This window comes from Culex pipiens, chromosome 1 (genome assembly GCF_016801865.2).
Source record: "Culex pipiens pallens isolate TS chromosome 1, TS_CPP_V2, whole genome shotgun sequence".
Taxonomy (NCBI): Eukaryota; Metazoa; Arthropoda; class Insecta; order Diptera; family Culicidae; genus Culex; species Culex pipiens.
The window spans coordinates 66,273,376-66,289,360 of NC_068937.1; the positions used below are offsets into that span (position 1 = coordinate 66,273,376).

At 37.7% G+C, this 15,985-nt stretch overlaps 1 protein-coding gene across 1 annotated transcript in view; it reads left to right on the forward strand.

Annotated features, from left to right (window-relative positions):
• Positions 1–15,630, forward strand: part of LOC120431003 (cullin-2) — a 76,936-nt gene extending 61,306 nt beyond the window's left edge. Inside the window, exons 4-5 of the mRNA XM_039596162.2 lie at positions 14,366–14,685; positions 14,743–15,630. Coding sequence (XP_039452096.2) covers positions 14,366–14,685; positions 14,743–15,022 — 600 coding nt within the window. The 3' untranslated portion in view covers positions 15,023–15,630. The remainder of the gene's footprint in view (positions 1–14,365; positions 14,686–14,742) is intronic.
• Positions 15,631–15,985: the final 355 nt, after the last annotated feature.

Here is a 15,985-nt window from a genome sequence, read left to right on the forward strand (position 1 = left end):
GATGTAGCACGTACACTATTCCCAGCGAACGCGTTGCTGCAGGCCCGGTTTGGAACGAACCTTCGATCTTGGCTTGACCACGTCCGCTTTTCCTCTTCCTCTTCGTAAAACTCGTTTGAACGCATCCTTCACTCCGTTTGATCGAATCATCCAGAATTCTGCGAGCCGAGAATTATCTGAAAGTAAATTATTTGTCACGTAAAAGTCAATCTTCACTAACGCTAAACTTACATTTCTTCCTGTTGGAAACCTTCTCGATCTTCAACTGGACCAGCTCCAGCTCGGTAAGGGGTGCGCTCTTTTGATTGCTTGCTTGCATCCTCGCTTGCGTCCGTCCCCTTCCACCACGCTAGCCACCGTAAAACCATTCACGTGTTGCGAGTCCGCCTTTTCGACGCCCGCCAGGCCAGTATGGAATTGCTCTTAAAACGGAACCGCAAGTCCAGGATGTGTCTGTCCAGCAGCTCGGCATCACCGCTGGCGGAAGAGGCACACAAATAAAGAAATGCCGCAATCTGCAACCATCTTTTGTCTGAAAACAAACAAATTATCACACGATCGAGCTTTGAACGTTGAAGTTGAAGAACTGGCCACATACCTTTACCAAAGAAAGTCACTCTAAGACAGAATATTCCGGAGTAGACGATATTTTCATCGATTGTAGGCGGGCAGTGGAACAACCTCCAGTAATGCTAAGCAAACAACTGCTCTGGTTGCACCTTAATTTCTTCCAAAATCGAACAAATCTTCTCGAAGACATTGAACACCCTCCGACAGTTAAGATACGTCTGTCTATCTTTCCAGCCGGAGTACCACGAACTGTAAACCGTGTCCTTCAACATCCCCAAAAGTGTCGAAAGTGCCACTTCGCAACCGTTTAACCCAAACATTCAGCAGTCCAGTACCGAACCAAGACCACCACGAATCGACCTCCAAGATCTTACCCGTTTGCATTGTAACATTTGCTACCGGTGGCAGATTCTCTGGCTCGTGCCACACACTCGCAGCCAGCGCGACCCATCGACTTCACCGGTGGCAGGTCAACCGCGCCTGCAGGATCGATGCCCCGTCCAGCAACTTGAGAATCTCCAGCCACAGTTCCGGCGGAGAAAGTCTTCCCCTTCATCTTTATCCGATTCGACGGTCTTCGGAAGGCAGCATCTCGGAAATCCAAATCGACGGTCTTCGGAAGGCAGCATTCCGGACAGAACAAAACAGTCATGTTTCGGCGGGGCCGACGCGAGCAGCACTCTGGCGACGGAACGGCCCGCAGTGACAATCAACGCAAGATGCTGCAAGCAGTAGAAAATAAAAATAAATCTCAGCAAAATTTAAAAAATATTTTGTAAGACAACAAACTTTCCTTTTAGATCACAAACAAAAAAAAAGTCGCGAGTCAGAGCGCAGCTTTGCCTTGTTTTGTTTTGGTTACCTTGAGGTTTCTTCCGCCGCCACCGCCAAGTCGGCGGCGCTGGAGGCTCGACGGCGAATGCTGACGACGAGGGGTTTTGATGCTTGATTTACATAATAATGACTATTGCCTTATTGAAGGCGGATTTTTTTTAAATCAGCTGCAACTTATACCAGCTCAGCTTTATTAAATATTTATTCAAAAAAAAAAAACAATATAATTTCACCAAAGACGAAGGTTACACAAACAGTCACGCAGAAAAATAAGGCATATTTGAATCAACAAAACGTTTTGTTGATTTGACAATCATAATTTTTGTTGAATCAACGCTAAACGTCGAAGCAGCTTTTTCAAAACAACGATAGATTTTTGTGGAATTGAGAAAATCAAGGTTTGTTTCAACGCAATTTTTTTGTTGATTATATTCAACAAAAAATTTGTTGATTCAAACCTCGTACAGGCTGATTCTACAAAACATTTTTCTGCGTGGTCTATTCTGCTCACGTCAGTTGATCTTTACTTTAGGAACGAGCAGGATAGACTATTTGTTAACGCTTCGTTTTTAACCCATAACCCTGATCTCTAACTCTGCGCGTTTCACCTCCAAACACAACAAAATAATTTGTTTTTATTTTGACTGCAGTCAGCCTCCACAACATTGTTATATTTGGATAAATACATGCAATCTTTTTTACATCAAGCAATTTTTTCATTGATTTCATAATTTACATAATTCCCCCGATGGTTTTTGATTATGCGGGTGCTGTCCCAATTCGCCCTAGATGACGGTACATCACGGCAAATATTTTTCAACCGGCTCCGTGACTTAATGGTTGCGGAATTGAATTGGAATCAGGAATTGAACTTTGAATAAGAACAAAAAACCTTTAAGAATCAGGTGGGATTCGAACTCACACCTTTGGGATTGATGGTCTGGGACGCTAACCAGTCGGCCATCATGGAGTTATTGCTCTAGAACTGAATAGATCCGTAGTGGCGAAACAATGTCACAAGGTATAATATATCAAACCATTATATAACTACTAACATTGTCTCAAAACAGCCCAGGGCCATCTCATATACTCATGAACTTGACGAGGGAGTCGTGGATTGCCTGGCCCGAGTCATCTGCATTACCGATCTATGTCTGTACAATTTCAGAAGAAATCGTTAGCCAGAGAAAGGTATTCGCTTCAAAGGTTCTTGAGATATATGGTGGTTACTAACCGAACCGTCTCAGTTGAAATATACTGTGGTCATGGCCAAGTCCTGCCAAGACGGGTGTTCAAATACATACATACATACATACAATTTCACGGAAAACATTTTTCGGCCCGCCAAATAACAATATGCGATTTTTCGAATTGCTTAAGACAATCAGAACATGAGAAAACATTTAACAAAAATAGTTCTGTGAATAAAAGATCAATCAAAGTGGAACGAAAACCGAGAAAAGTATGACCGAACTTGCAAGCGATTTAAATTACAGCTTATAGCAGGGGTGCCCAAAGTATGGCCCGCGGGCCAAACGTGGCCCACGAGATCATTTTTTGTGGCCCGCGCACCCATTTTGAATGATCATGAAAAATGGCCCTTTGTCCATTTGCAAAGTGATTTTATATATTTTTTTTAATTTTGGTTTATTTTTAACTATGTTATTTGTGTTAATCTTTTTTATTTTTTCTTTTGTTTATATAAAACCATTGATTCATCCATATTTTAATCCCCATTATATGACACAAATATATCGTTCAAAAATCTTTCAAATTGGAACACTAACACGTAGTGCAAATAGTAAATTTCGCCAAAATTTTCTTCAAACATTTTTGGAAATGTTATATGAAACATACAAATTGACTGACTTAGGTAGAAAACTGTAATAAAAGTAAAAACGTTACTTAATCCACCCTTAGGTGGTTGGTGCCTTCCTCTCATTCAAAGGGTAATGCTATCCAAAATAGACACGCTCATGGGAAGGTCTTTTTAGGTCGCATGATATATTTGGAATACGTTTTCATCAAAATATCTGAGATCTGGCCTCCAAAAAGTGTTTAAATAACACTTAAGTGCTTATAACTTTTGATAGGGTTGTCAGATCTTCAATGTTTTGGACGCGTTGGAAAGGTCTTTTGATTACCTGTTCAACGACGTTTTGCATGATAGATCCGGACAACGTTTTCATCGTGATATCTGAGATCCGGCTTCCAAAAAGTGCATAAATAACACTTAAGTGCTAATAACTTTTGATAGGGTTGTCAGATCTTCAATGTATTGGTCGCGTTGGAAAGGTCTTTTAAATACATTTCTAAAAATTTATAACATGTCGGGGTTTCTTACAAAAACCACCCTTTTTACAATTTTCCGGATTTTTGTCAAAATCGTTTTTTTAGCATAACTTTGGAAGTACTTAACTAAACTGCATAATTTTTAATAGCGACTTATGGGACCCCAAAACGGATCGAATGACGCCAAAACGGACAAAATCGGTTCACCCAATGTCGAGATAATCGAATGACAATTTTTTGATCAACATCCCACCACACACACAGACATTTGCTCAGAATTCGATTCTGAGTCGATAGGTATACATGAAGCCACCTTCAGCTTTACGGACAGCAGAACAAAGGAGAGGGAGCGTTTTCTTGGGGCTTTTCTTCACCCTCTCTGGCTTGCTTTCACTGCCCCGCTGCACTATGGGGTATTTCCATAGAAGCGAGCGGCCAAAAATATTTTTTTTGTGTTGTTTGTACTTTTTTATAATAAAAACAAATAAAAATTTATATTTTTTCTAAAAAAAAGTTAAATTTTAGATTTTTTCATATATTTGAGCCCACATGCATTCAAGTGGTGAATTTTAATATTCTTACTTTGTCTAGGAGGTCTAATTGAGAAGTTCAGTTTTCGAGTGATTTTATAGCCTTTCCTCAGTAAGGTGAGGAAGGCAATAATATGTCTATTCCATATCAATTTAACAGTCACAATGACTCTTTTATGAACTGAGCCTCAAACTTAATTTACACCACTTCCACTTCGGGATTCGAACTCATGAAGGTTGACAGTTGAATCTGACTGATTATCATCTAATTCAGGCAGACAAAATTTGACAAAAATCAGAAGAATAAGGCTGTTGCAAATATTTTACAAAGTTTTTATCCCTTTTCCTTTTTTTTATTTTAGTGTATTTCCGATTCACAGTTCACAGCAATCAGTTTTATTCGCTTTTTTTTGTAAAATCTTGCATTTTTGTTTAAATTAATGATTACAAAACTGTACGGGTGTTTAATGAATTTTCCAACACTTTTTTCATTGAAACGTTTAAGAATTTCAATTCTGGCTTGTAATTACAATTTTTATATATTTAAAAAAAATCCCTCCCTCAACCATGTCTAGAACAAGGTCTAGAATCGAAGGACAAAAACTTTTAATTTATTACACTAGATAAAATTACGCCGTTACATATTTTTTCAGCTTTCATGTCACCATTTTCAAAACATAAAAAAATATCAGTGAGTAGTCATAAGTATATTCAACAAAATACCATTTTATCAAATACCTTAAACAGTAAAATCAACAGAACTAATGAAAACTGTAATTTTCTGTTCTGAAAATGTTCAAAAAAAAATATCAGAAATTTTGCAGACATAAAAAAACTTATTCCTTTTCTTAATAAACTCTTTTGAACATTTGGCCCGCCAGTTCATTTGAGCTTCAAATTTGGCCCGGCATCCATAAACTTTGAGCACCCCTGGCTTATAGGCTAGTATAGAGATCGGAAGGAAAGGGGTCAATAAACAGCTTTACGGACAGCAGAACAAAGGAGAGGGAGCGTTTTCTTGGGGCTTTTCTTCACCCTCTCTGGCTTGCTTTCACTGCCCCGCTGCACTATGGAGTATTTCCATAGAAGCGAGCGGCCAAAAATATTTTTTTTGTGTTGTTTGTACTTTTTATAATAAAAACAAATAAAAATTTATATTTTTTCTAAAAAAAGTTAAATTTTAGATTTTTTCATATATTTGAGCCCACATGCATTCAAGTGGTGAATTTTAATATTCTTACTTTGTCTATTTGATGCACGGAATGGCGTCTCATGCTATGTTATAGTTTCGGTTTACTTTCAACCCCCCTCCCCTTTCTCTTGAGTTAAAATCCACCCCTCTTTTCAGAATAGTGCTTCGTTACATCGTACAGGGACACTACGGTATTATTATCCATATTTTCAAAAGAACACAACAACTAACTGATATGAATATTCGAAGAATTGTTTCTGTAAAATACTAAGCATAGGTATTTCTAATTTTATAAAACGTACCAAGTAGGGGAACTATACCCATTAGGGTGTTTCATCCAAACAAAAAAGTTCTCAGAATCAGGCAAACCGAGGTTCCCCTAGTAGAGGATACCCATAGAGACTCTCATGCCAAATATCAGCCCATTTGGTTGAGAATTGGCCTGTCCCCAGCGGTTCAAAGTTTACATGTAAATTACTATGGGATTTTTATGCTTTTCGTTCAATCGTTCCTACAGGTCTGGGGACAACATGGATTCACTCGGAATAAAGACAGGTGTGTAGGGGATGGTCCAATGAACAAATTCCAGAAGGAATTAGGGTTGTCCATTCTGTCCCCAAGGTGCGCATTGGATCGACGTCCGGTGTCTCCAGAATCAACGATTCACCCTTCAAATGTACGCATTGTCCTTAGTATGCTATGACGGCTAGCTGAAAATTACGACGCCCCACAAACGCCCCATGTCAGACGGTGAACACGTGGCAGAGCATTCACTCAAGTTTTGGCTCAGAAACATTCTTTAAAGTAATAAAATTATAATTTTTGATGTTCCTGTAACAATTTGAACTATTCCAAATAACGTAACATGATGATTTTGTAATAATAATGCAATCGATGCTTCTCCACGTGTTCGCCGTCTGACATGGGGCGTCGTAATTTTCAGCTAGCCGTCATAGCATACTAAGGACAATGCGTACATTTGAAGGGTGAATCGTTGATTCTGGAAACACCGGACGTCGATCCAATGCGCACCTTGGGGACAGAATGAACAACCCTAATTCCTTCTGGAATTTGTTCATTGGACCATCCCCTACACACCTGTCTTTATTCCGAGTGAATCCATGTTGTCCCCAGACCTGTAGGAACGATTGAACGAAAAGCATAAAAATTTCATAGTAATTTACATGTAAACTTTGAACCGCTGGGGACAGGCCAATTCTCAACCAAATGGGCTGATATTTGGCATGAGAGTCTCTATGGGCATCCTCTACTAGGGGAACCTCGGTTTGCATAATTCTGAGAACTTTTTTGTTTGGATGAAACACCCTAATACCCATTCTCAGCCTATTTCTATTTTCGGCCTATCGGCACTTTGATCATGAATTACAGCTTTCATAAATTGTTTTTGACTGATCCAAAGTACTAAATAGCTCAAATAAATGTGAGCAAGCAAATCTCCATTGTTATACATCTCAAAATGTTGATTAAAAAGTCGAATGGCTTAGAGTGATTAAAATGGGTATATTTCCCCTACCAACAGTCATGAATATCAAATCAATTTTAAAACATGCATAGCAGGTACCTTAAAACGGGGTGACTTTGATAGCCGGGGTGACTTTGATAGGTTTGAGATTTTTCCGCAAAATGAAGAGTACAATTAAAATATCCCTGGGCCTTGTAAAGTCAAGGGGCATGATTTGATCCTAGTGCATTAGTTAAAATTTGGGTATACATTCTTTTTTATAAGCACTATGGACACCACTTCATGCTACGAGAACTCGCTTTGCCGCAGCCCCAGGGCTTAAGCGTTGACCGTTAAGCTGTCTTCGTGAACTAGGTAGTTCTCCGATAGTGAAAATATCACAATTGCACAAGACACCGCTGCTTCTGTGACTTTTTCACTATCACAATGTGGGATTTAGGTAGGACTGCAAGATAGTACAATTTATTTGTTGCTTAGCATTAGCATTTAAAATAAATCTGTATACTTTCCAAATCTATTTGATGATAAATTTAGTTGCAATTGTTAAGTTAGAGTAATACTGTCAATAAACTTTGATTGATGCAGAATACTAGGCATTCTTTTATGTCAAATTGTTCATAGAGTCTCGATCAATCAATAATGTAATGATATCGGACAAAATTCGTTGATCTGTTGAACTAACGGTTTTCGGATTATGGTTGTATTGACCATTGTTGCGAATCGAGAAACTACGGATCTTTTGACGTAAATGGTCATTTCTTTTTCAAGTCGCGATTTCTATCCTATTTGTATAACAGTTCACATATTTTTATTGTTTTTTGATAGAAGTAGTACTACAACAGTTAAAGGAACGTTTAGTTTTGAACATTAAGTTTAGAGGATTTTAGATTAAAATTTAGATTTTCAATCCAAAGTAGTTAGCAAATGAATATTTGGACTTAAATGAATAATTGAACATTTTGGACTTATGAATAACACACAACTGTGCATTTATTCTAGAGTCAGATCCATACAGCGTCAGTGTTTATTTGGTCGAAGTGTACTAATTCATTGGCAGATCTGATTCTAGTTGTAATGTACGACAAGACTACTGACGGACGTGACAGGACGAGGGCCCAGTTTAGAGGTTTCAACATCAACGATGTGCGGCTGGACCACCCTCCCAAAAAAAAAAAAAAAAAAAAAAAAAAAAATGAAGAGTACAATTAAAATACGTACGAAATGGCATAGAATCATACTGACCGTGGTAGAGAAGTGTTCAAAGTACCTCAAGGAGAACTTTTCATAACATTTTGAAAAGTTTAAAAAGTTAGTTAACTATAGTTAAGAAAATGTTGGTGAAACTCATTATTTTGAACTTCTCAAAGTGTCATGATTTTCTCAATGAACATGATTTTCAATCTGAAAACGGAATGCATTTTCGGATTCTTTGAACAATTTTCCACTAGGAGAAGGTTGAATAAGTTTGTAAATAATAAATAATATGTGGTTTTGGAACATAATTTTAAAAAATCTCGAAATTTATATGCAATTTCAGTTGAACAAATTTCATGTAAAATGTGAAAACTTGTGATTCGTGCTTCGAATTCAGTATAAAATGCAATATAAATCGATAATTTTACAAACAAAACTAGTTTTAACAAATTTCAGGCAAAATTCTGACTTTTCAACAATTTAACCTAAAATTTATATGTATTTTGTTAAAAAGCTTATAAACTTAGTTTACTAAATATAAACTTTGTTTTTTTTTCTTAAAAACTATATCAGCTACTTTAGTGATGCTACATTTAACGTACAAATAAAGTTTGAATATCTTAAATATGATTTTAACAAGAAAAACTATGACTATCAAAGTCACCCCGGAATTTGAACTAGGAATTTTTAACGTAACTATTTTTCTAAACACTATTGAAAATACTTTTTTTTCCAAAATAGTGCATGGACTATGTGTGGCCTACCCCAGTACATGTTTTAAAAATAATAATCTTGAGAAAAAGCTTACCTGTTGGAAAATATTCCAAAAACAAATTGAAATCCTATCAAAGTCACCCCGGTTTACGGTACTTCATTTCTGCCTCCGCAGGTAAATAATGTGCTTTTAACCAAGCGTATAAGCGAAATCATTACACAGTAAAAAAATTCTGTGTAAAATCGCATGCAAAAGCATGCACATCACCTTTGTGAGAAAAAGCATGTAATATTGTATGAGAAAACGTGTACACAAAAAGCATGTACAAAATAAAAATAAATAAATTTTGCACACCCCAAAAATAACATCAATCTGGTGAGAGTCATATCCATATTACCAAGTCCTCGCCCCAACTATCTCGGCTATCTCGCCGCTGTGAATTTAGCTGGATCAACACCGATGTAGCTGTACGTTCCCCATACATCGTATACAGTTAATTCAGTATACGACGTACGGGAAACCTACTGGTACATCGGCGTTGAACACAACATTTACAAGACGGCGAGATAGCCGAGACGGTTGGGGCGCGGACTTTGTAATCTGAATATGACTCTCACCAGATTGATGTTATTTTTGGGATGTGCAAAATTTATTTAATTTCCTTTTGTACATGCATTTTGTGTACACGTTTTCTCATACAATATTACATGCTTTTGCTCACAAAGGTGATGTGCATGCTTTGCATGCGATTTTACCATCGGATTTTTTGCTGTGTACACCCAACCGGCGGTCGCATGATTGTGATACATGGCGGCATGAAAGTATATCAGAATCTGCATGAAATCTGTCCTCATGCATTTTTTGCGATATAGGGGTATGACATTTTTGCCCGTTACCGACAATTATCGACATTACCGACGGCAGATTGATTGTATTGCAGAAAAAAAAATCTTAACAGAACGAGGATTGAACCATCAACTTCTAGGTTGCTGATCCGAAACGCTACCACCGCGCCATTGGCGCTTGATGAATGGTGAGGGACAGAGCGCGAACATAATGTGCTCTCTAGAGTGTTGCTCGGGGACGCGCCAGCATTCTATGTGTTGGTGAGAACTGCAGATCGCTGACGTGTTTACACGCGGGCAAAAATGATCTATGGGCTTGCTGCAAAAAATGTAATGAAATATAACATTTTTAGCAGCAAATCCACTGTTGCAGATTTTGAGATATATTTTTCGTTTGGGTGTATATTTTTTTGCATGAACCAAAATGTTTAAAATGGTATAACTCAAAAAGTGCACATTTGTGCACTTTGAAATTTGGAGACAAGTTAGGAAATGGTTCAAATTTTAAGCTGGAAAATTTTCAGATCGCACAAATGCACACAAAAAAAGTACTTCATTAACAAACTTGAAAAAAACTATTTTTTTAAATAAAAATCCATCTTTTTGTATTTTTAGTATTTTGTTTAGCCTGTAAAGCATGTTTTGTTCAATGTTAATTAAAAGTTGAATCAATTACCTTTCTGAATATATATAATGATGCAGGAAAAAATACATAAACAGATACACAGTAAAACTATGACAAATAATTTTTTTTGTCAAAACAATTTTTTTTCTTTCCATTTTCAACTTTGAAGGTCTCCCATTCAGAGAATTTTGAGCTTACAATCTTCAAACTCCGAATTTTTCTTAGTTAGAATGTTTATCTTCGAAAAAAAATACCAAAAAAATAATTGGAGTATGTCGGGTAGCGCGAGTTAAAAAAAAAACACTTTTACAGCTCTGAGTGCGACACTCAGTGCGGAACTAGCCCTCAAACGAACGTACCTGATTAGATACGTCAAATTCACGTCGACCAGTCTCCCTGTTAATTGTCTCTAGTTGAACCAATCAGTTGTCTTCCAGACAGCGCTGGAATCAGACGTGCGTGTCAGTGCACAGCTTACAGTTCAAGGTCATTTGATTTTTATCGAGAAACAATGGAACCACGGAAAGAGTTCACTCTGAGAATACATTTCGGAGTAGGTTGCCGGAAACCAAAGGATGCAGAAATTTTCCAGTTCTTCCGGAAACAAGGTTGGACCAGCAGTGACTTGAGTGCGATGTACCGGGAAGACCATAGCCTGTACGTCCGATTCAAGTCGGCCAAGGGAATGGGAGAAGCCTTTTCTAGGTTAGGTCCGAAAACCACGTTTTCGTACAGTGATGGAACAGCGGCAGATGTTACGGTAGCGGATGCTGGAGGTGTATCGAAATATGTTCGTATTTTCGGATTACCACCGGAGGTTGAGGATGATCGGATTAAGGAGGTTCTTGAAAAATACGGAAATGTTCAACAGCTGAATCGGGAGCGATACGGTGCGGAAACTGGATTCCCAATTTGGAGTGGTGTTCGTGGAGTGTTTATGGAGGTGATCGCCCGGGCGGAAAGTGAGTTGGTGGCGATAACTTCGAACTATCTTGGCTTGTTTATTCGCATCTTGCTGTAAACTCCTCGAGTTATGACGACTTATGAAACCGACTGCGTATCATGGAAAGTATATTCCATTTTTATTTTTTTTTTGTTATTTTTATTTTATTGTCCATCCGACATTTATCTGTCTTAATGGACTGGGTGGTAAAAGCCCGTTCGAGTTGGATCGCTAAGTTCGCCACTCTCGAATAGGCATAAAACCCACCGTCTTTTAAACATGGTCAATACATTTCACGAGATACAATATAAACTTAGATCTAAACAAAAATAGTACGGCGTAAGTTAGAAATAAAGGAATCTACAGACATCGAGTAATCAAATAAATCGTCAAAATCATTGAAAACGTCACACATCCTCAGTCACAGTCCTCAGGGAGGTACTGGAAACCAACAGATCATCAGCGCGGGACATATGTTCAAGAACGGGGTACTCGCCTGAGAGTTGCCGTTGGAAGACCCCCTCACGATGGCCGTACGCAGGTTCGGGACGGCTTTGCTGAGCGTTGACATGCGGCAGGACTGCGACGGGTCGTTCGGGGGCTTCCACAGGACTTTGTATCAGGCGTCCCGAGTGAAGTAGCGCAGCAGCGCGAGCCCGTGAATGTCTTCGGTCGGAGCTGGAATGCGGGTGATCATCAACGAAAGAAAAGGTTCCGCAACGTGTGTACTTGCCCGTGCTGACGATTTGGGAGACCCTCGCCCCGTACCCGCACACATCACCAGGACGACTTAAATGGCCAGCAAGTTGGGTCTTCGATATGGCTGGCTCTGCGATGGTATCGGCTGCGGCGGGAGAGTTGAGGGCTCCCACGGTACTTAGCAAGAAGCGTCCTGGAGAAGCAGTCTCGATGGAATTCGGTGCAACAGAGATGCGTCTGGAGACTTCCGCGCTGACGATAAGGTTGCTGACAATAGCCGGGCCAGATAGCTGGAGTGTGGTAGGGGGGACAAGGGCTCCCCCGTAATCCGAAAAGTTGCGTACAGACTTCGACCGGGCTGATGGAATCCATAGGATTGAGTTCTGCAGTGGCTGGCGTGAGGATGATTTGCTGGAAACCAAACTTTTATCAAGTGGGGAATTACTGGGACATGAATACTTGCCTGAGAAGCCAGGTCGGAAACCCCCAGCTCGATCTCCATGCGCCGGGTAAGGATGACTAACAAAAGGTGCGGAGCGATTTGAAGCCGCAGCGGAGAGAGAGGGGATTTCCTTAGTGTGCTTGATCATGCATCCTATTCCATGATCATACTGCATTATCTACAGTTGATATTGAGCTGTTAGTGGTAGTTTTTTTGGACTAAGCAAAAATTTCGAAAATTTTATTTTTTCCAAAATTTTACCCGAACATGATTATTTTGACTTTATTTCAAATTTATGCTGGACTTAGAAAAAATAGCAGTCACTGACATAATTTTCAATTTCCGACACTTAGAATAATTTTCATGAGCTGATATTTCAAAGTTTGATTTTATTTATGCTGGACTTTGAAATTTTTGCGTATATTTTTTAATTCTTTACTTTTTACAGAAAAAGCATTTTTTTGGGACTTAGAAAATTTTCGGGAGTTTGGAAACATGATAAATTATTTTGATGTTTATTTTTGCTTTGAACCAAAATTTCGGAAAAATCGACGAAATTACAGGAAATTTTTGTCCGATTTTTAAAAAAACATCAGTTTGTTCCTGAAATAATGTCCCTAACAAAACGTCTTCATTGAAATTTTGAAATTCGAAAGTTGGTTTTTAATAATTATTGATATATCCCCTACAAAAATCGTTCCGGCACTTAGAAAATTTACGGGATCCATATCACGACAAGATTTTTGGTAGAATTTATTTGATTTTTTGGACTTAGGAAAATTATGGCTTTCGGCCAGTAAAATATTTTCAACACTTAGAAATTTTTCGAGATGGGGAAACAGAAAAAAAAAATTGGGACTTAGAAAATTTTTGGGAATTTGGAAACATGATAAAATATTTTGATGTTTATTTTTGCTTTGAATCAAAATTTCGGAAAATTCGTCGAAATTACAGGAAATTTTCGTCCGATTTTTACAAAAAAACATCAGTTTGTTCCTAAAATAATGTCCCTAACAAAACGTCTTCATTGAAATTTTTAAATTCGAAAGTCGGTTTTTAATAATTATTGATATACCCCCTACAAAAATCGTTCCGGCACTTAGAAAATTTACGGGATCCGTATCACGACAAGATTTTTGGTAGAATCTATTAGATTTTCAGGACTTTGCGAAATTTTTGCTCTCAGCCAGTTGAATATTTTTCAACATTTTGAAAACATATTTTGATAAGAAACATTACCAGGCTTTTTGAAATTTTTTTTGTGGATTTTTGGACTTATGCAATTTTAGGAATATTTTCATAAACTTTTATTTTTAATTAAAAAAATGGAAATAGAGACTTTGGATTTTTCGTGATTTGGAAAATTATTGTGACATTTTGGCAATTCGACGCTTTCTCCACAATTTTTTAATGAGTTTTTAAAGTAAAATAATTTTTCAACATTGAAAAATCTTGTTTTGATGTAAGTGCGTATATTCCTGCAATATTACTCATATTTGTGAAGAGAAAGAAGGGGGGGGTCTGAATAGTGGCGGGGTGCATTAAAAACCAATAAAATTATTTTTGGGATCAAAATCTACTTTATGAACTTGATATGATTTTTGGAAGATTTCAGTTGTTTGCTACTATAAACTCAACTTGATGTGGCATTGTTGGTCAAATAAACTCAACAAGATTTTTCGCAGATACACCTCGAACAATTTATGTTCGTGGTCATGTTCGGTTATCTCTTAACCACACCCTGGGGTGAACTTGACTTGTTCGTGTTTTTACGAACATGGGTAGATTTTTCCAAGATGTAAATTTCTGCCCGGGATGGACGCAGCGAATGATGTAAAGAACCCCATTTATTTACTTTTGTTAATATTTTAATTTTGAGCAAATAAACAGATTTTTAGAAAAAAAAAACCAACCAAATTCATGTTTTGGAAAAGAAATACCGAATACACGAAAAAAAATACAGATACAATGTCAAATTTTCAAACAATTATCTTTTTATAGATTCATATCCAGTTTGTCGAAGGCATGTTGAAAGTTCACGGAAAATATGACGAATTGATCACAGATACATTTAAGTCGGATCCAATTTTTTTTAGCGCCTTAGACAAGGCATGCGCTTCTGTTATAAATTCAAGATTTTATGAAAAACAGCCTTGCCGAAGTGCAGAATTAGTTGCTCGGTATTGTGACAGCTTACTGAAGAAGTCGAAAACTACTGAATCTGAGATAGATTCAAAAATTACAAAAAGTATAACAATCTTCAAATATATCGAAGATAAAGACGTGTATCAAAAATTTTATAGCAGAATGTTGGCAAAAAGGTTAAGATGTCATATTTCATAAATAACACAACATAAATATACCTTTTTTTTGCTTAGATTAATACATGATCAGTCGCAGAGTATGGATGCTGAAGAAATGATGATCAACAAACTAAAGCAAGCATGTGGATATGAGTTCACAAACAAATTGCATAGAATGTTTACAGATATTTCTGTCTCAAGTGACTTGAATCAAAAGTTCAACCATTTTCTTAAGCAGCAGAATAAGGAAATCGGTGAGTATAGTTTATCTCGATTTATATCCCAAATAAAAAACATCCACATTCACGACCCCCGGGTATATTGTAGTCTATTGCAAGTTTCTGCTCGAACCTAGGAGTCCGAAGGCTTGAATGGGGAGAGCACCCAAACCTCTTTCTACTCCAAGGAACCTTCCACCCCAGGGTTCGAACTGACGACCTTTGGATTGCGAGTCCAACCGCCGCCAGCGATGCCACCGGAGCAGGCTTGGTTTGGTGTGTTGTTTGTCTTTATAGCAGGGAGACGACTCCCACACCTGGAATGACTTAACGGCCTAACAACAACCAAGGCCGGGACCGACGTTTTACTTCCCCATCCGATGGAAGGTTGGAGCAGATGGGAATCGAACCCATGATCATCCGCTTACAAAGCGGACAGCTTAACCATTCGGCCAAGCCTGCTGGTTTATATCTCATATCTCGTTTTATGAACTTTTCATAAATAAGATGCCGTTCTACGCATAGTTTTGTGTGTCCATAGCAACTGTAAAATTTAAAGGTCGTAGAGAATAAGGCAAATAGAGAATTTGCAGCAAAGCTAAAAGACACATGTCGCCACCTATGAACAAATAGCGTAAACCTATGATTTTTTGAAAAAATGTGTTTTTTCCTTCAGATACAACATTTTTACAAAACTTATGCTGGATTCGGATGAGAAAAATTATTTCCAACAGTTTGGTGTATAATCCAATATTTGTTTGATTTTACTATGAGAAAATTGTAAATTTAGTAAAAGATAGTAATTTGAACTGTTTGGCAAGAAAGTCTGTCAAAAATCAATAAAAATTGTTGAATATACGTTAACACACTTGTTATCAACGATATAACTATTTATTTCATTGGTATATATCGGGAAACTCATTTTTTCGTGTTCCAAAACATGTTTTTTAAAGAAAAAGTTCACAAATTTTTGCGCGCCCAAAAATTGATGTTCATTATTTTAAAGCAAAAAATTTTTCTCGTCTTTTGCAACCAGTTTCATTAAGATTGATGCAGGGAATAGAATGTCTACGAGTACGGTAACTCGAACGATCTCGCAT